At 35.4% G+C, this 19,880-nt stretch overlaps 3 protein-coding genes across 4 annotated transcripts; all 3 read left to right on the top strand.

Annotated features, from left to right (window-relative positions):
* Positions 1-703: 703 nt before the first annotated feature.
* On the top strand, positions 704-6,036 carry LOC117245693 (transmembrane protein 272-like). The gene is made up of 5 exons (XM_033609178.2): positions 704-847; positions 1,767-1,859; positions 3,658-3,708; positions 4,058-4,261; positions 4,351-6,036. The coding sequence occupies exons 1-5, from the start codon at positions 841-843 to the stop codon at positions 4,566-4,568; spliced, it is 573 nt and encodes a 190-aa protein (XP_033465069.2). The 5' UTR covers positions 704-840; the 3' UTR covers positions 4,569-6,036.
* Positions 6,037-6,184: 148 nt separating this feature from the next.
* Positions 6,185-11,070, top strand: LOC117272712 (zgc:103586). 2 transcript variants are annotated; one of them, XM_033651741.2, is made up of 6 exons: positions 6,185-6,688; positions 6,812-6,879; positions 7,006-7,122; positions 10,218-10,329; positions 10,412-10,469; positions 10,820-11,070. In XM_033651741.2, exons 2-6 carry the CDS (start codon positions 6,873-6,875, stop codon positions 10,931-10,933), a joined length of 408 nt encoding a protein of 135 aa, XP_033507632.1. In that variant the 5' UTR covers positions 6,185-6,688; positions 6,812-6,872; the 3' UTR covers positions 10,934-11,070. The 2 variants fall into 2 exon arrangements, with proteins under 2 accessions (XP_033507632.1, XP_033507631.1); XM_033651740.2 differs by lacking the exon at positions 6,185-6,688 and having other exon boundaries at positions 6,695-6,879.
* A 1,603-nt stretch (positions 11,071-12,673) lies between these two features.
* fis1 (fission, mitochondrial 1) lies at positions 12,674-15,300 on the top strand. The gene is made up of 5 exons (XM_033651739.2): positions 12,674-12,788; positions 13,280-13,412; positions 13,636-13,712; positions 13,913-14,018; positions 14,448-15,300. The coding sequence occupies exons 1-5, from the start codon at positions 12,744-12,746 to the stop codon at positions 14,549-14,551; spliced, it is 465 nt and encodes a 154-aa protein (XP_033507630.1). The 5' UTR covers positions 12,674-12,743; the 3' UTR covers positions 14,552-15,300.
* The last annotated feature ends 4,580 nt before the right edge of the window (positions 15,301-19,880 follow it).

The following is a 19,880-nucleotide window of genomic DNA, read 5'->3' as shown; positions in this document are numbered from 1 at the left end:
CAAAGGGTGGCTATTTTGAAGAAACTAGAATATAAAACATGTTTTCAGTTATTTCACCTTTTTTTGTTAAGTACATAACTCCACATGTGTTCATTCATAGTTTTGATGCCTTCAGTGAGAATCTACAATGTAAATAGTCATGAAAATAAAGAAAACGCATTGAATGAGAAGGTGTGTCCAAACTTTTGGCCTGTACTGTATGTTCAAGATGTCATAAGACACAGGACATAGGTTACTTGAGTTCAGAAAGTTGGTAGAGGACTTAGAGGCACATGACTTTACCAATGCTGGATTACCACAAGGCCTCCGGCTCACTGTTATGCAATTAAATCCTGTCAATTCCATTGGCACTATGCACCACTAAAGCATAATATACCCTGAAGGGATGAGGGCCATATTTACTTACTCTTCAGGCCCTGTCAATCCCTGTGTCAAAATACTGTTTAATACATTTATTATTATTTAAGGAATGCTTACAAGGTGCATATTCCTAAAACAACTGATTTAAAAATGGACAGGTCGTCTTCCAGCAGAGGAGTACTGATATAAAATACAATAAAGCTTTTCACTGTTTTCTAAGTGACAATATGGAGGAGATTCTGAACACATTTAATTGTAGTTTTTCTTAATGTTCTCAACTTAAGATAATCAGTAGATTCAGAAAAAAACATTCTCACAGGGGAATAATTTTAGTTTCACTTTGCTGATATGACGTGAAACAGGTGATAACAGGCTCGTCCAGTTCACTGTTGACTGTGGTATAAAAACATCAGATAGTGGGAATTCCCACTTGTTTCTGTAAGTGTCTTGTGCCCTAGTTCAGCATTCAGGAGGACCACAATGGCAGGTAAGTGTATTCTTTTATGATTGGATAAAAATGTATTTAATATGTAAGTTACCTAACTTGTGTTAGGTATTTAAGCTCAAGTCGAGAAGTTTAATAAGGTGTATTTCTGTCAAGAATTTATCTTTTGGGGGTGTTGGTGGCTTAGTGGCAGAGCAGGCACCCCATATACAAGGCTGTTGCCACAGCGGCCCGGGTTCGAATCCAGCCTGTGGCCCTTTGCTGCATGTCATCCCCCCTCCCTCTCTTCCCCTTCACGCTTACCTGTCCTGTCCAATAAAGGCAAAATGGCCAAAAAAAATATCTTTAAAAAAGAATTTATCTTTTGAACATCTGCATGCCATTTAGCTCAGGGGTTATTCGCTTGTGTTTGAGTTTAAATAAGCTGTTAAATTACTGCATTTAATTACAAAGAGTTGTGTAAAGCTGTTTGGTTGGAGAAACATGGTTTTAACAAACGTTATGAAGGTGTTATATTTATTTAACTTCGTTGTACACACAATGACAATAAAGGCTGTTCTATTCTATTCTACTATCAGCAGAAGCCGTCACTGTAGTTTCACTTTTGGATTGACTATAAAAACAATGTCGGGGAATAATGATGACAACATATTCTATATCTGCAGTCTGATCAATGGGACATTACATAACGTGGATTCTGTGAGAAAATTTGTTTACTAAAGCACACAACATTTTGTTTTGTTTTCCCAGTGTTGTGGAGAAGTAAATTACATGTAATTTAATGTTTCATATTGAAAAGCTTTGCCGTTGTTCACCTTCTCCCACTCTAAATGAATTGATAGCTTGCAAAGTTATGTTATAAAGATACTCCCTCAACACTGTCCTTTATTTTCATAACTGTTACTTCATCAAGCGTTACAACTGCAGAAGAATGATACCAGTTTGTATGTTTGTTCTTTAGCACCATCTACAGATCAGTCAGTGAAAATAACTATGGGTGCCTTATGGAGCATTCAAGTGGACCCCCCACCACCCAGACCCCCAAGACTATCAGGTAAGCACAATAAAGATTCAGGTCCAAGTATATTAGGGGATTTTTTTGGGCTGTAGTGTGTGAGGATGATGATGATGATGATGATGATGATGATGATGATGGTGAATCATATACTGAGAAGTGATCCTAGTATTTAGTCTATCCTTGAGTGACACAATTGAGGTGGGAAACTATTAGGGACCCTTTTTAATGTGATACAATTCATCAGCAAAAAGCCTCTAAACATGACCATTAAGTTAAATCACCAACTTTTTAAAACAGTTTGAATATTGTTACCTTTCTGATAGTTGGATTCATTTTAGGGTGTAGCATTAGACTGCATTTGCTTTAACTTGATGACTTGAGTGTCACAGTTCTTGACCTTGGAAAGGACAGTTTGACATAAAGGTTCTAAACACCAAGTCCAGGTTTAACCTTGAGCTTAGATTTATTGACTTGTTTATATGTATGCAGGATATTGGATTATTTTGCCGATATGTGATAACTCGTTTGACCAATATCGATATCGATATATATCCACTTTTTCCCACCTTATTTTAGTGATCTTCAGGTCTCTTTTGTAGTGGAATTAACACCATATTATGCATGTATACTCTTATCATGATGGCCCACCAGCAGATGGAGACATGAAATACAATACTTTTCAATGTATGGAATATTCATTCATTGTGCAGATTAAGAAAAAGCTTGTTGGCTGATTCTGATCATTTCTCATAATTTCTGTTCATTTTAAAGCCAATGTCAGCCAGTACCAATGACGTGCTGATATTATTGTGAATCCCTACTTATTTATGTTTCAAAATAAAACTTCTCCGTAAAATAACAAATGGCAAATGGCATAATGGCATAAAACACAGCCATGTTTTTTCATAATTTTAATAAGTCCTCTTCATGAATTGAATGCCCCCCCAAAAAAAACATTTTATACAGCAAAAAGTGATTAAACTTATTAAAATATATTGACTCATCAGGTAAAAAGTGCAGGGGAAAAAAACTCTCTGGAGAGCGGGATTATGTACTTAATTCTGTGTAATTTTTCAGCCGTTGCTTGCATGGAGTTCAAATTTGCACTACTACTGCCTAGATATCTGCCCTAAACCTCAAAGTGATATGACTATCAAAATATGTATTTATAATAAAACTAGAGACTTTTAAATACAAAGTTGTTATATCCACAAATTTCAGTCACCTTTTAACCATAAAGTTAGATTTATTAAAGGTAATATATGATGCCTCTTTCTTTTCTTTTTTGTGAAGAAAGTTTAAATGCATCTGGTTGAGGTAACATTAGGATTTTGGAAAGTTATTATTGACTCACCACTTTGGTAAAAAGTGCAGAATATTACTGTTTTGGAGATGGGAGTTACCTGCATAATGTAATGTAATGTAATTTTTCAGCCATTGCTTGGATGTAGTTCAAATTTTCACTGGTATCTGCCCTACACCTCAAAATGATATGAATATCTAAATATGTATTTATAATAAAACTAGAGACCTTTAAATACAAAGTTATACAAAGTATTTCAGACACACACCTCTTAAAAGAAAGTTACTTTTATTTGTGAAGATAGCATAACTGCAGCTGGTTAACTTTTAGACTGGTCATAATTTTATTTAATTTAATGTAATTACAATTTACAATTTAAAACAACTTTTTAAACCAATGTTATTAAAGCTTAACATAATAAAAGCATATATTTCTATTTTTACTGTAAAAATATTATAAGCATGACTCAAAATATGCAATCTGATGTTACAAATTAAAATCTGACCCCTTTTTTTAATCTTACCCCTCTAGTTGGATTCACAGTAACACAGGCTGTCTGCATACTGGCACGAGTCGCCTTTGGTCAGTATCCTTTCTTCGACATCATGTTTTACTGTCCTATTTTTTAACAGCCGTTCTGTAACCAAGGGCGCAGGTTTTGTTTTAACACTGAGATGGGGGAGTCCTCCACCAGAAAATTTTATGTGTAAAACACTTAATATCCTGCATTCTGATTTTATGCACCAATTTGTGCCTTTCCTTCATCAATTAATGGTGTTAATGTCTTTTTGTCAGAACAAAAGTCCTCTGTTTTTATTGGGGGAATAAATGACATCTTCTAAATAAATAAGGGGGATGTGTCCCTTGCATCCCCCCCAAAATCTACACCTATGTCTGTAACCATGCTGCTCTCACCACCATCTCTCCACAGGTGCTGTGTATTTCAAGGACTGCCCTGAGCAACCTAACATTCCCAACTACCTGTTAGGGCTGGCTTTGGCACAGCTGCTGATGATACCATTTGTGACCCTCCCGTGTGAGAGCCATGCAGCTCAGTCACAGGAGCAGCCCAAAGGATTCAAAGCCTGTCTGCAGTGTTTAATAGGCCTGTTTCTTTTCCCATGGATCCTGGCAGGTAAGGATGAAAAATATCACAGAGCCCACAGTTTCTCCCAAAATGAATAACAGATTGCAACAAAATGTTTTTGTCCCGTGCACCTGCAGGTGACGTGTGGGTCTTCTCAGTTTATCAGCCCAACTATGATCCTGCAGCTGCTGACGGTGTTTACTGTGATAAGACTCTGTACACATTTGCTTTCTGGAACGCTGTCTGGGAGACTTTTGCAATTTTTGTCCTCCTGGCCCGTCTCTGCAAAGGACTGGTGTTCTGTGTGACGATGAGTCCTGCACCAGCAAACAGAAACCTTTATGGGAATGTATGAAGCATAGACGGATGGATGAAAGGTTGATGTAAATATCTCTCTGTGTGTAAATACAACCAAAATTATTGCATTCCTCACACTGAATGGTACGGGGGCACATTGCATTCACTGAATAAATGAAAAAAATCGAACCATTATCTTGTAATTACAAGATCTTATCTCATAATTATGAGATAAGATCTCGTAATTACACGGTACAAGAACAAGAAAATGATTGATATTTTTGCTTTAAAAAAAATGACACAATTATCAGAATCGCCACTTATTATTCTTCCATCGATCAAAGAATCAATTAGCTCCTGATTTTTATCCTTCAAAAGTTGGTTATGGTTCTTTGTCTTATGTGTTAATTGTTTTATTTTTTTTATTTACATCTTTTTTTAAAGTTATATATAATAATAATAATAATATAATAATATATATTTTCAAGATAAAACAAGATAAATTAAGACTTATTTAATCCCACAAAGGGGAAATTCGCACAATGCAGCAGGTCAAGTGTCAGAAGAAAAAATTGAGTCCTAAATAAGGGTATTTTTATTTTTATTTTATTTTCCTTGTTTTCAACAACATCACCACTGTAAAATATCCAGAGTGGAATACCAAAATACAAATATTTGTATGTTGTCCATTTTTATACCCCCATCCCCCACCCCCACTGGTAATAAAAAAAAAAGCTTGTATAAGACTAAAATGAAAACTAAAATGGCAGCATACATGCATATATACATGGGCCGATACATTTCAGACATACATAAGCAGACAGACACATAAGTCAAAATGTAAATGTAAGTACACACACACAATCATACACATATAGTTATACATCAGTCACAGTTGTCCAAGTAAGAATCAATTATGAAACATCACACAGTTTTTGTGTTTTCATATATGTCAGAAATGGTCGCCATGTCCTGTAAAATTTACCTGTAGAGCCACCCAGCGCACACCTTATTTTCTTCATTGTAGGAAACTACATGTATACATCCCGATAAATAGATATATAAATGACATAGCATAAGTAAAACTTCAATTAAAAGCTAAGTCCCAATTAAACACCCAGTCCCTTTTACTAGCGCAGTGTCACCACACATTTTGACAATGAAAGCCTGTCTCCATTAGAGGTCTGGTCTGGTTGACGAACAGTTCTCTCTCTTACTTCGGACGGATAAAAGACAGTTGTTGGCTACCTCAGATTTTGTGTCCATTCCTCGATTACCCTGTCAGTTATTCATATTCCTCTAGTCCATAAGGGTCCTCAGATCAAAAGAATCAAAAAGTTTTTTCATGAAAATTAATCCAAGTTGTGAGGATTGTTTTAACAGGATAAAGTGGTGTGTCGGTATGCCGGATGCCGTAATCCTTGAGTGCTGTAACCCTCTCTTTTTCTCTCTGTTGAAGAGAGAAGCCTGATTTTTTTACGAGTAATATTCATACTGGTTTAAATAAACAGTTTGATTGTATTTACCATCTTTGTTGTGTAGCAGTTTTGTGTGAATGGAATTAAAGGCCTGTCTCAAATACAGGCCTGTTGTTTTCACTGATTTAGGCATATAATAGCCTGGGCTACTAATTAAAGTTTTACGGTAATTAAATAATAATAGACATAATAGACATAATTACACAGTACAAGTATGTTGTGAATACAGCATATACAATATAATATGCAGACGTTACATCCATAGTTTGTAACACATATACACCATATGTATAATCATAACAGCCTAATGTAATTATGTGTGCATAAATATATACAGTTAGCCTATAAAATATAATGTATAATTGTAGGCTATAAATATGATTATGAATAAATAGAATAATATAACCCACTGTTATGTCCTCAGAAAAATGTGTAAACTTTTAGGACCTACTGACTATATGTATATTTATGTTTATTTATGTTTGTTTGTCTTATTTGCTTTTTGTAGCCTGTGCATCATTTGTTTTGCTGGATTGTCAGTTTTAAATAAAGGTTATTTAAATTGGGTGAAGCCCTCTGATGTGAGCTCTGTGGTGGTCAGTCCAACATCTCCATCTCTCGCGAGAAGCTCTGACCAAAGTCGGGTCCCGTCTGATCAGCCCCAAACTGATCGATGACGCTCCCCTTCACCAGCGTGAAGGTAAACAAAGCTCGTGCAGCAGATATGAGCCCCCACTGTCCCGTCCCTGTCGGCAAACCCGGTAGGCTGAATTTAATTTCATTATAAAACATTAACAGAGCTGTCATCCATTTTTTGTTCCAGCTGTAAAAGGTGACATATTAGAAACCAGCCCACCCAAACCTGCTGACAGTCTCCTTCTGCAATGACAGGCAAGTCTGTGTGTCACACACTCTCTACATGTTTCTTCTGTACACACACTTGACATATGATGTGGCTCATGTTAGATGCTCGCTAACCTTGTCCTGTTACATCCTGTTGGTGTCTATTGTGCGCAGATAAAGTGAACGAGCTGGTGTCAAAGTGCCTGCAGGCCCGGGACATGGCTTACTGTCCCTACAGCCGCTTCCCTGTCGGTGCCGCCATTTTGACAGCAGATGGCGCCATAGTTACAGGTAATAACAACCCAACAGGTGACCTCTGTCTTTTTTCTTGCTTTTTTTTTTTTTTTTTTTTTGTAAAATACTCGTTACATGTCTAACAAAATTTTATGGTTATACTAAATAATCTATAAAAAATTATAAATTAACTGTTAAAAAAAAAAAAAAAACAATTAAATGTATAGCTTTTGATCTTAATTGGTATTTTGTCACATGCACAGTCCCTACAGGATCTCGCTGGCTTTTTTTGGGTTTGTTGCCTGATTTCACAGCGGCTTTTCTAAAACATTGAGCCAAAAGCTGCGATGTTTTTAGCATATTTGTTGCGATGAAACTGCAGGAGACAGTGAAAATTACAAAAAGAAGGTAACAAGGCAACATGTTCCACGTGGAATAAAACTGAACTTTGGTCTGTGTGTTTCCAAAAAACTTCGATTACAAAATTCTAACAAAATATTCTTTATTTTTTAATGCCTCCCAGATGTACTTCCTCTTTTACAAAAGCAAAATCCTTTTGAAGCTCAAACTCAGTAAAAAACAAAACAGTGAGCACAGAAGATTGCTAAATATCAGTAACAATGACAAACCTTGTATGACACCCATGACAAAAATAAATAAACAGAATAATAATAAAGCATTAGTTGGTTCAAAAGCTAAAGTGCAAAGAACCTCACAGTTAATAAGACCACATACTCATGTCAATACACATCTACAACAGTGTTTTATTCTGATAACCATTACTGAATGCATACAGACATGAAGTGATGATTGCTGGGTTACTTGCTTGTTACTTATGCTGATATTGTCCAAGTCTCTTTTTCGATCATGCAGGGAAACAATATGATATACGTTAGCTAGTGTAGGTGCAATATCTGTAAAGACTGACAAACTGAGCACACCTGCATGGAGCAGTCATAACAACATTAGCGTGCACTCGGGCCCGTCGTAACTGCTTATACATGTAGCATATAGCACATATTTTTTTATATTTTAACAAATTTCTTTCCATTATCTTATAAATCTCTGTGCTTATATATAAAAGCAAATTTAACATATCCCAATTTTCCCCGGGGGATCAAAAAAGTAGCTTATTTATGATTCTGATACCTCATACTTTGCCAACATTTTTTAATTACAACTTTCTTGTGATATTTGTCACAATGCACTTTGTAGTTCCTCCTTATGGAGCCCACTCTCACTTCGAAGTCGTTGAAATCCAGCGCTAGAATGTGTTGCCTTATGTTGGTGTATGTAATATTTCATGGCTCATGTTTGGTTTTATGCCTCATTTTGTATATAGGCTAGTAGATGCTCACAATGTATGGTGTTCTGCTTTATTTAAAAGTTATATATTGGTACTGTGCATCTGTTGCACTTCTACTTATCTCGTCTGATCTTGTCTCGTCTCGTGTCATCTTATCTTGTCTCGTCTTATCACGCTTGCCTTGTCTTGTCTTATCGAGCTTGTCTTGTCTTGTCTTGTCTTGTCTTGTCGAGCTTGTCTTGTCTTGTCTTGTCTTGTCCTATCACACTTGTCTTGTCTTGTCTTATCGAGCTTGTCTTGTCTTGTCTTGTGTTGTCGAGCTTGTCTTGTCCTGTCTTGTCTTGTCTTGTCCTATCACACTTGTCTTGTCTTGTCTTGTCTTATCGAGCTTGTCTTGTCTTGTCTTGTGTTGTCGAGCTTGTCTTGTCCTGTCTTGTCTTGTCTTGTCCTATCACACTTGTCTTGTCTTGTCTTGTCTTATCGAGCTTGTCTTGTCTTGTCGTCTTATCGAGCTTGTCTTGTCTTGTCTTGTCTTATCGAGCTTGTCTTGTCTTGTCGTCTTATCGAGCTTGTCTTGTCTTGTCCTATCACACTTGTCTTGTCTTGTCTTATTGAGCTTGTCTTGTCTTGTCTTGTCGTCTTATCGAGCTTGTCTTGTCTTGTCTTGTCCTATCACACTTGTCTTGTCTTGTCTTCTCTACTCTTGTCTTGTCCTATCACACTTGTCTTGTCTTCTCTTGTCTTGTCTTGTCCTATCACACTTGTCTTGTCTTGTCTTCTCTACTCTTGTCTTGTCTTCTCTTGTCTTGTCTTGTCTTGTCCTATCACACTTGTCTTCTCTTGTCTTCTCTACTCTTGTCTTGTCTTGTCTTGTCTTATCGAGCTTTTCTTCTCTTGTCTTGTCTTGTCTTCTCTTGTCTTGTCTTGTCTTGTCCTATCACACTTGTCTTGTCTTCTCTTGTCTTCTCTACTCTTGTCTTGTCTTGTCTTATCGAGCTTGTCTTGTCTTGTCTTGTCCTATCACACTTGTCTTGTCTTGTATTGTCTTCTCTTGTCTTGTCTTGTCCTATCACACTTGTCTTGTCTTCTCTTGTCTTGTCCTGTCACACTTGTCTTGTCTTGTCTTCTCTACTCTTGTCTTGTCTTGTCTTATTGAGCTTGTCTTGTCTTGTCTTGTCTTCTCTACTCTTGTCTTGTCTTGTCTTGTCCTATCACACTTGTCTTGTCTTGTCTTGTCTTGTCTTGTCCTATCACACTTGTCTTGTCTTGTCTTGTCTACTCTTGTCTTGTCCTATCACATTTGTCTTGTCTTGTCTTGTCTTGTCTTGTCCTATCACACTTGTCTTGTCTTGTCTTGTCTACTCTTGTCTTGTCCTATCACATTTGTCTTGTCTTGTCTTGTCTTGTCTTGTCCTATCACACTTGTCTTGTCTTGTCTTGTCCTATCACACTTGTCTTGTCTTGTCTTGTCTTGTCTTGTCTTGTCTTAAAGCACAGTTCTGAGGTGAATCACAATTCGTTGTCATACAATAGATTCAATTACATAGAGGTATAAAAAACTGTTGAACATAGCTGCACCGCAACCAAATACAGTTTTAAAACTCATCACATAAATGCATCAGTAATAAATCAGTAATAAACTATACAACAATATCACATTCAGAGGTGCCCTCCTGACGCATAATGAGTATAAACCTTTGATACAACAAGCAAACTTTCTTCTTTCTTCTTAAACTTTGCAAAACAGAATTTATAAAATGGTCTCTAGGAGAAGAAGGAAGACGGGGTATCTGCTTCCTTTGCAGCTGTGAGAGCATCCAGCATCTAAATATTTGTGTGTTCTCAGGCTCTAACGTGGAGAACGCCTCGTACGGTCTGACAGTGTGCGCTGAACGGACGGCCATCCAGAGGGCCGTGGTGGAGGGACACAGACAGTTCACTGCCATCGCTGTGACATGGTAAGACTCAGTGTCACAACTCTGGTGACACATTTCTTAAAGCACATGATCTGACGCACTGATCCTCTCCTCTCTTCTACAGTGACATCAAGGACCGCTTTGTTGGGCCATGCGGAGCGTGTCGACAGGTTCTCATGGAGGTGAGACATCTCTTTATGACCTGCAGACAATCAATAAGTGATTCACGACTTAGTTACAGATAGCTTTTTGCATTTGGTTCAAGCTGAAACATTCTCTCTACACCAGGAAGTTTTGTTCACTTATTCTAAGAAAAATGAACTTCAAATAAATTCCAGACAAAGACAGCTTAATATGACATTGATTATTAGAGCGTATACAAACCAGGAACACTTTCTCTTCCCTGTCAGACATATCTTTGGGCACAATAAAATGTTACAGCTTCCTTGATAAGTACAGCAGCATTGTTCAGTTCATTACGATGCATCCCTCTTTCCAACCCTTCCTCACTACTGTTCCTCTCCCTCCCCAGTTTGGATCAGACTGGATTGTGTACCTGACCAAGCCGGACGGCTCCTACAAAGAAACCAGCCTCAGTGAACTGTTGCCTCTGGCATTCTCTCCAGCTCACCTCTCCAAGAACTGATGAAGCCTCAGCACCATGCTTAGACATCATGTGTTAGTACTTTAGTCTTTTTACCTGTTATGTTACTGAAACTGTGTCACAGCAACACTGCAAGTTAGGAAAATAATAAAACATTTTTTGGGCCCTAAAGGTGTGAATATTGTTGTTGTTGTTGTTGTTATTATTTTTTTTATTATTATTATTATCATTAGGTTGGAATTGAACCCGGGACACTGCAGCATGGATGCACACTTTGTACATGAGGCGCCTGTTCTATCCACTAAGCCACCAATGCCCCAATCTGGAAATTTTTTTTTTCTTCCTTTACAATGTAAATTGCAGAATCTGTCTTGAGAGATTACCAATGCCCCAGTAATTGATTTATTTTAATTTATTATTCTTATTATTAGTAATAGTAGTAGTTTTTATTTTTTTAAATGTGTTATTATTATTATTATTATTATTATTATTATTAACATTATTATGAATACTATTTATTTATTTATTTATTGAATCATTTATTTTAATGTATCATTATTATTAGTAGTGGTGGTCATATTTATTTATTGATTTTTTAAAATATATTATTATTTTGATTATTATTATTAGTAGTAGTAGTAGCAGCATTTATTTATTTATTTTAATTTATTATTGTTATTATTAATAGTGGTAGTATAAGTAATAGCAGTATTTATTTAATTATTTTTTAATTTAATTTATTAGTAGTAGTAGTAGTGGTAGTAGTAGTTTTTATTTACTTATTAGCAGAAGTAGTCATAGTAGCTTTTATTTTTTCTTTTAATTTATTGTTACTACTATTAATAATATTATTAGTAGTATTTATTTAATTTTTTAAATTTAATTTAACATTATTATTATTATTAAAAGTAGTAGTGTTTATTTATTCAATTTATTATTATTATTATTATTATTATTATTATTGTTAATGATAGTAGTAGAAGTAGTAGTAGTATTTATTTTTTAAATTTAATTCAATAATATTATTAGCAGTAGTAATAGTAGTATTTATTTTTTTTATTTAATATTATTTTTATTAGTAGTAGTATTTATTTAATTATTTTTTAAATTTAATCTAATATTAGTAGTAGTAGTAGTAGTATTTACTTATTATTTTTTTAATTATAATTTATCAAAGTTATTGTTATTATTAATAGTGGTAGTATAAGTAATAGCAGTATTTATTTAATTATTTTTTAATTTAATTTATTATTAGTAGTAGTAGTGGTAGTAATAGTTTTTATTTACTTATTAGCAGAAGTAGTCGTAGTAGCTTTTATTTTTTGTTTTAATTTATTATTGCTACTATTAATAATATTATTAGTAGTATTTATTTATTTTTTTAAATTTAATTTAACTATTATTATTATTAAAAGTAGTAGTGTTTATTTATTCAATTTTTTATAATTATTATTATTATTGTTAGTGATAGTAGTAGAAATAGTAGTAGTATTTATTTTTTTTAATTTAATTCAATAATATTATTAGCAGTAGTAATAGTAGTATTTATTTTTTTATTTAATATTATTTTTATTAGTAGTAGTATTTAATTATTTTTTTAATTTAATCTAATATTATTAGTAGTAGTAGTAGTATTTACTTATTAATTTTTTAATTATCATTTATCAAAGTTATTGTTATTATTAATAGTAGTAGTAATATATATTTATTTATTCGATCATTTATTTTGATTTATTATTGTCATTATTGTTATCATGCAACAGAGATCTTACCAGAAAAATCCAAGGATGACGTCACTGTCAGCAATGTCATGTGATAAAGGTGGGCGGGTCCTAAAGCTGTTTCCGGAAACATGGAGGCTGTCGTAAGCGATGTGGTAGCCCCAGAAGACCTTTTAGTAAGTTTTCTTATTATTAAACCTCTTCATTTCTATAACACATACTTATGAACACATGAGGGACACACACCGAGGTCCTCACGTCACGTGTTCACTCGGCAAAGGCTGAAATTTGGGTAAAAAGGCGACGTGTCGGAGGAGAGTGTGACGCGTCACTTAGCAGCTAGCTAATGCTAACGATGGTGTTTATGATAAAAACTGGTCACAGGGACATCGTAATTTCCGCTAATAGATTGACATGACTCATGTTAGCAATGATATGTACTTTCGTGAGATTAATATCGTATCAGATAGATTTTAAGTACTGGTTTGTGGTCGGGAAGCAATACACAATAAATGCTAACTTACATCAGCCAAAACAAACACAATAAATGACGTTTAACGGTAATGTCAGCAAAGTGAGGTTCCTGTTTTTCTGCCTTCCTGTACAGATAATATATGATCAATAAACTAAATCCAGTGGTCGCTTCGTTTGGGTTTTGTTTTGACAGAAATTTGAGAAGAAATACAACAGTGAGCTGGTGAAGGGAGCTGTCTCCAAAGAAACAAAGTTTGAGTATGCCTGGTGTCTGATCAGGAGCAAATACACGGACGATATCAAGAAGGGAATTGTACTCCTGGAGGGTGAGTTCATGTGATCATCTGTGTGAAGCTAAAATGTGATCATGGTGATTGTGAAAATATATCAATCAGGATGAATTTACTGTCGCCATATCACCAATGTCTTTGAATTTCTGAGTGTTATAGAGAAAATATCAAACAAGGGACACCGCAGCTTCACTGTGTGCATAGGTGGGGATTTGCTTTTAAATATTAGCTTTAAAATATAAGTGTTGTTTTGTTGTAGAACTTACTCAGAAAGCTTCAAAAGACGACTCCCGGGACTTCCTGTTCTACCTCGCAGTGGCCAACTACAGACTCAAAGTAAGTGTCATTCCTAAAGTCATTAAGATATTGCCATTGTTGAATTTGTAGGCATATCCAACCAAAAAAAAAAAATGGTTGACATTGAATGTGTAGCAAGTAAGCCCTTTAAAATGCAGCTCTTACATTTGACTACATCATTTAAATTATGCACACATCTGAGAGTACTTTCTGTGTTCTCACCCCTGCTCTTCGTCCAGGAATATGAGAAAGCCCTGAAGTACATCCGAACTCTTCTCAGGAACGAACCAGGGAACAAGCAGGCTCAGGAGCTGGAGAAACTCATCGACAAGGCTTTAAAGAAAGGTACGAACCAGTAATGTAACGTAACTAAGTATATTAACTCAAATACTGTACTTAAGTAAAACTTTGAGACCACTTTCTAAGTTATTGATGTCATTTATTGCAAAGCTTTAGTCGTTAATACAAAATACAATCAACAACTTAAACGAACTCTGGGGAAAATTCACAAACTACCCAGTAATATGAAGAGTAATTAAAATTAGCCCCGCCTTTACCCGCTGCAACATTAAAGTTAATATTTTCTGTATCTTATTTTCAGGTGATTATACACTAAAGAAAACATACTTACTATATTATATTCCATTTCTGCAAATATGTCCCCCTAAATCCTGCACACTGGACCTTTAAGTAAAACATAATAACAGAATTTGATCAGGCATCTGTCGTTTGAGTGTAAACCCACACTGTTGACACTCACATGTCGTCATCTAGATGGCTTGGTTGGCATGGCGATCGTCGGGGGAATCGGTCTCGGCGTGGCCGGCTTGGCAGGCCTCATCGGCTTGGCTGTGTCAAAGGGAGCTGCTAAGTCTTAACCTGGACGTGGGACAACGTGTCTTCATAATGCTGGACTGACACACTGACCTTTCACCTGCATAAAAAAAATAAAACTTGTCAGCGAGCGCTTGGAGGGTGTAACAGTTTGGTTTGAAGTTGTACCACAACACATTAAAGGGTTTGAATAATGCCAGTGATTAACCATATAGTAACAGGGTTGAGATTCACCCCTCATATGACATTACTTAGCTGTTGATTCATACACATACATAGCATGGCACTTTCTCCTTATTTGTGTAAATAAATAATTATACAGTAATGGTGCAGCTCAAATTTATATTATTTCGTTTGCACCTCAGCCGAAACCTTTTAAGTTCACATGCACATTTTGTAAAAAAAATACCTACATGAAAGCGCAGTTGTGTTTCTGTAACTGTCTAATTGTTTCTGACTTAAAGAATTGCTAAGGAAAGTGTCGTTGGCACAGTAGGAAGTGTAGCTTGTGATGCCAAAAGCAACTGAGTGATAAGTTTGCTGGTGAGGAAGCAGTGACTCTGCCGTAAAGCTGGTAGAAGACTATAAGTCCAGCTGCTGCTGTGGAGGCAACGAGGAGCGATTGTATTTATTCTGGACATAAAGTTTCTTTTAATTTGTTCTGAACTCTACCTTAAACTAAGGGAAGCAACACACTTACTGCAAATGAATACCTTTGTCATTTAAAATGCATTTACCTGTGCTACATTTAATGGGTTTTCCATCTTGTTAAATAAAATTGATTTTGAACTGAGAGGTGTTTGTGTTCCAGGAGATTATTGTCGAGCTGCTCAGTGATAACTGCGTCACACACACTACAGGTACGTGTTTGTTTTGAGGTCAGTCTTGAAAGAGCACAGCTGCTGTAAATTAGTTCAGGAAGTACAGACAAGACGACATACCACAAACATACAGCTGACACACAATCAGACATGCTATCAACGGAACAGGCTGTTCTAATTCTCCAAGTCTGATGGACTTGATGGACCCTCGAACATTATTAGATCCTGTTTTCTGACGTTTCTAAGCAGGTCTGAAGTTACACATTTACAAGTGTCATTTTTGTCTAGACAAAAGTCCTCCTAACAGTTACAGCTACAAAGAGAACGGAACAAATCACATTTGAGAAGCTGAAACCATCAAATGTTTGGTATGTGTGCAAGAGAAAGTGGTAATCAAAATGGCTGCCAGTTTCATTTGATTAATTAATCAGTTGTTTCAGCTCTAACTGTACATCATGTTGGGTAGTTTAATCTCGTGGTTCTCAACCAGAAGTTCTCAAAGGAGTTCCCCAGAAAAATGGCTAATAGTTTATTCATCTCTGCCAAGTCAGTGTGCAGCTGACCCCGACACAAAAGTGGACAAGATGCAAAACCTGATCACATTTTATGAAACTTGTTTCTTTATGATTAATAATGTTTGTAGTTTGATATGCCAACAGATTTGACCAATTTTAGCAAAAATAACTAGATAAGACACTGTTAATCAGGAAGCAGTGGCTGAGCCGGCAGCGACCAGCTAACAGTGCTAATTCCATAAAAACTGTTTCACAATGACAACGATGCTGACAGAGCTAATGGTGGTAACCAGAGGGCGGGCTCTATGCCTCCGTGATGTCGTACTGATATCAGTGCAGAGTAGAGGTGATAAGCTAGCCAGTGGAATACACACAGTCACTGACATACACACATTGGCTTACCATAACAAACTGCAAAGAAGCTTAGATAACAACAGACAGAAGTAGCATGGCTTCTTTTCACTTAGGACGCCATTTCTCCACCGTATGTTTACGGTGCAAATAGTTTTTTAATGTTTTTTTTTCTGAGGCCATCATATTTTTTATTCTTTTTAATTTTTTGAGGCCAGCATATTTTTTTTATTTTATTTTTGTTTCTGAGGCCACCATATTTTTATTTTTTTCTGAGGCCATCATATTTTTTTATTTTTTTTATTGTTTGAGGCCAGCATATTTTTTTAATGTTTTTTTTTTTCTGAGGCCATCATATTTTTATTCTTTTTATTTTTTGCGGCCAGCATATTTTTTAATGTTTTTTTTTTTTTTTCTGAGGCCAGCATATTTTTTATTCTTTTTATTTTTTGCGGCCAGCATATTTTTTTAATATTTTCTTTTCTGAGGCTAGCATATTTTTATTTTTTTCTGAGGCCATCATATTTTTTATTCTTTTTATTTTTTTTGAAGCCAGCATAATCTTTTAATGTTTTTTTTCTGAGGCCATAATTTTTTTTTTTATTTTATTTTTGTTTCTGAGGCCAGCATATTTTTTTTAATGTTTTTTTTCTTCTTAGGCCATCATTTTTTATTATTATTTTTTTTTTAGGCCAGCATATTTATGTTTTTTTTTTTTGAGGCCAGCATATTTTTTTTAATTTTTTTTTTTAGGCTAGCATATTTTTATTTTTATTTTTTGAGGCCAGCATATTTTTTTTTTTTTTTTAGGCCAGCATATTTTTATTTTTATTTTTTGAGGCCAGCATATTTTTTTATTTTATTTTTGTTTCTGAGGCCACCATATTTTTTTATTTTTTTCTGAAGCCGTCATATTTTTTTATTTTTTTTATTGTTTGAGGCCATCATATTTTTTTAATGTTTTTTTTTTCTGAGGCCATAATATTCTTTATTCTTTTTATTTTTTGCGGCCAGCATATTTTTTTAATGTTTTTTTTTTTCTGAGGCCAGCATATTTTTTTATTTTATTTTTGTTTCTGAGGCCACCATATTTTAATTTTTTTCTGAGGCCATCATATTTTTTATTCTTTTTATTTTTTGCGGCCAGCATATTTTTTTAATGTTTTTTTTTTTCTGAGGCCATCATATTTTTTATTCTTTTTATTTTTTGCGGCCAGCATATTTTTTTAATGTTTTTTTTTTCTGAGGCCAGCATATTTTTTTATTTTATTTTTGTTTCTGAGGCCACCATATTTTAATTTTTTTCTGAGGCCATTATATTTTTTATTCTTTTTATTTTTTGCGGCCAGCATATTTTTTTAATGTTTTTTTTTTCTGAGGCCAGCATATTTTTTTATTTTATTTTTGTTTCTGAGGCTAGCATATTTTTATTTTTTTCTGAGGCCATCATATTTTTTATTCTTTTTATTTTTTTGAGGCCAGCATAATCTTTTAATGGTTTTTTTTTCTGAGGCCATAATATTTTTTTTAATTTTATTTTTGTTTCTGAGGCCAGCATATTTTTTTTTTTAAATGTTTTTTTTGTCTTCTTAGGCCATCATTTATTATTATTATTTTTTTTTTAGGCCAGCATATTATGTTTTTTTTTTTTTTTTTTGAGGCCAGCATATTTTTATTTTTATTTTTTGAGGCCAGCATATTTTTTAATGCTTTGCAACGGGAGAGGCGCATATTTTTGCTGCGCTACAGCATTTTTTTTCCTTGTTTGGTTGTTTGTATCTTTGTTTTTAAATATTTTATTTTTGGATTTTCTATTAAGAATATGACAGTAATGATTAGGTAATACCCACTGTGACTGCCATGAGAAGTCAAGCAGTTTATACAGGAACCAGAGGAAACCAAAAACAGTCACCCAGAAGGACTGATAATAAATGAAGAGAGAAACACAGAGGCCATTAATTGCAGACAGCTGGAGCAAATGTTTGTATGGACATACCTTCAAAAACGCACTTGTTAGACAACCTTCCCTTTAACATGATTTATAATGAGCCCCTAAATGGGTGTTTTTTGTTTTGTTTTTTATGAGCGCAGAGAGTTGAAAAATGTCAAGCTTTGGGTAAAAACACTGTGTTCGTCTATGTCACTTTGACCGTTCAGTCACAGTGGAGGAGGGACAAATACCATAAGACAAACTGTTACATCTTACACATACAAGTGCTGAATAACAACAACAACGATCTGTTATCTGTTATCATACTGTATATACATTATGTTTCCTCTCATGGACCCAGACAGACCGGCATGTCCTTCCTCTGTCCCTGCATGATCACATCTTATGTTTTCAACTGTTTCGAAACACCAGGAAACTGTAATTTTCCATCGATGTCACCCTGCACTGGATCAATTCATCAACGTCATTTTTCAGAAGTATGTTTTGTTGATGGATCAAAGTCCGATTTAAGTCTTATCACTGCTATTTATTGACTCTATTAAATTTATGATGAGGTTTAGGTGGAAACTGGAGGAGAGTGTCTTGTGATGACTATCTCAGATTTTAAGTCTTTCTGAGACCAGTCTGTACGCGTTTGAACCAAAAGACGTGCCCGGCCTCGTTAGCTCGCCGCCGATTATCGTCACAACTTGACCCCCAGATAGATTCAAGTCTGTGGCACCGTTTTACAACAGGAAGGCTTATGGAGGCTATCAGTTGTGTGGGGTGTTATCAGCCTCGTGGGGTGTTATTCATTAACTCACCTGACAGCATCGAAACTCCCCAGGGACGGATGAGTGAAAACAATAATCCTCTTTGGTGTGAAAGAGGTGATCAAGTGGGTAAACGCAAAGAGAAAATGGGTGCGTAGAGGTCCCCAGAAAGTGATCTAGAGGGGGACAAAATAAAAGTAATCACTAATCAAAGCTAAAGTCGTCAGACTCATCCTCATGTGCAGTTTTAACACACTTTAACATCAATGATTCATCAAAGCCGGTGTAATTCAGATCAGCTCCAGTGAGTTTCAGTTACGAGGGCCAATGTTCATTGAGTATCCGCTGGTTTAAACACATGGAACAGGGAAAACAGGGAAATATTAATGTGTAATCACCATGGAGAAAGGGACTACCTCTGAGAACATGGTGCATTGGTTAAATTACACCCTCTATGTATGTCATCACACAGTAATTTGAAGTTACTGTATAATCCGGCAGAACAGCGGTTTATTGTCTGTCACCTTATATTACTGCGGGCAGTGACGAACGCAGACAGTACATTGAGATTTTCGTCACATTTTTATGTGCAGTTAATGTGTAATATTGGTTCCTGTCTTTGATTATTTCCTTCCGTCTTTTTACTGTACTGTTTGCAGACTCTTTATTTTATGTGCTCAGCAGATTAATCTGGTAGGAAAAGGAAACGTTGAGGTGCTTTACAGGGTCCAGATTCTCTCTGAGACATGTCATTTTTAGCCATGCTAGCACCATGACTTCATGGGTGGTGATGTTGTCGGTCATCACGAGGTCGACCCACATCTTGGAAATATCTCTGCAACTCTTGAATGGATTGGCACAACATTTTGTACATTCATTCATGGTTCTCAGAGGCTGAATCCCAGTGACGTTGGTGATCCCGTTGTCTTCTCCACTGGCACCAGCACAAGGTTGTCTTTTGTTGTTCATTCATTCATTTTCTG

Source organism: Epinephelus lanceolatus, chromosome 22, assembly GCF_041903045.1.
Source record: "Epinephelus lanceolatus isolate andai-2023 chromosome 22, ASM4190304v1, whole genome shotgun sequence".
NCBI lineage: Eukaryota > Metazoa > Chordata > Actinopteri > Perciformes > Serranidae > Epinephelus > Epinephelus lanceolatus.
The sequence above is the reverse complement of the archived record's forward strand: the minus strand, read 5'-3'. Positions and strand labels throughout refer to the sequence as shown.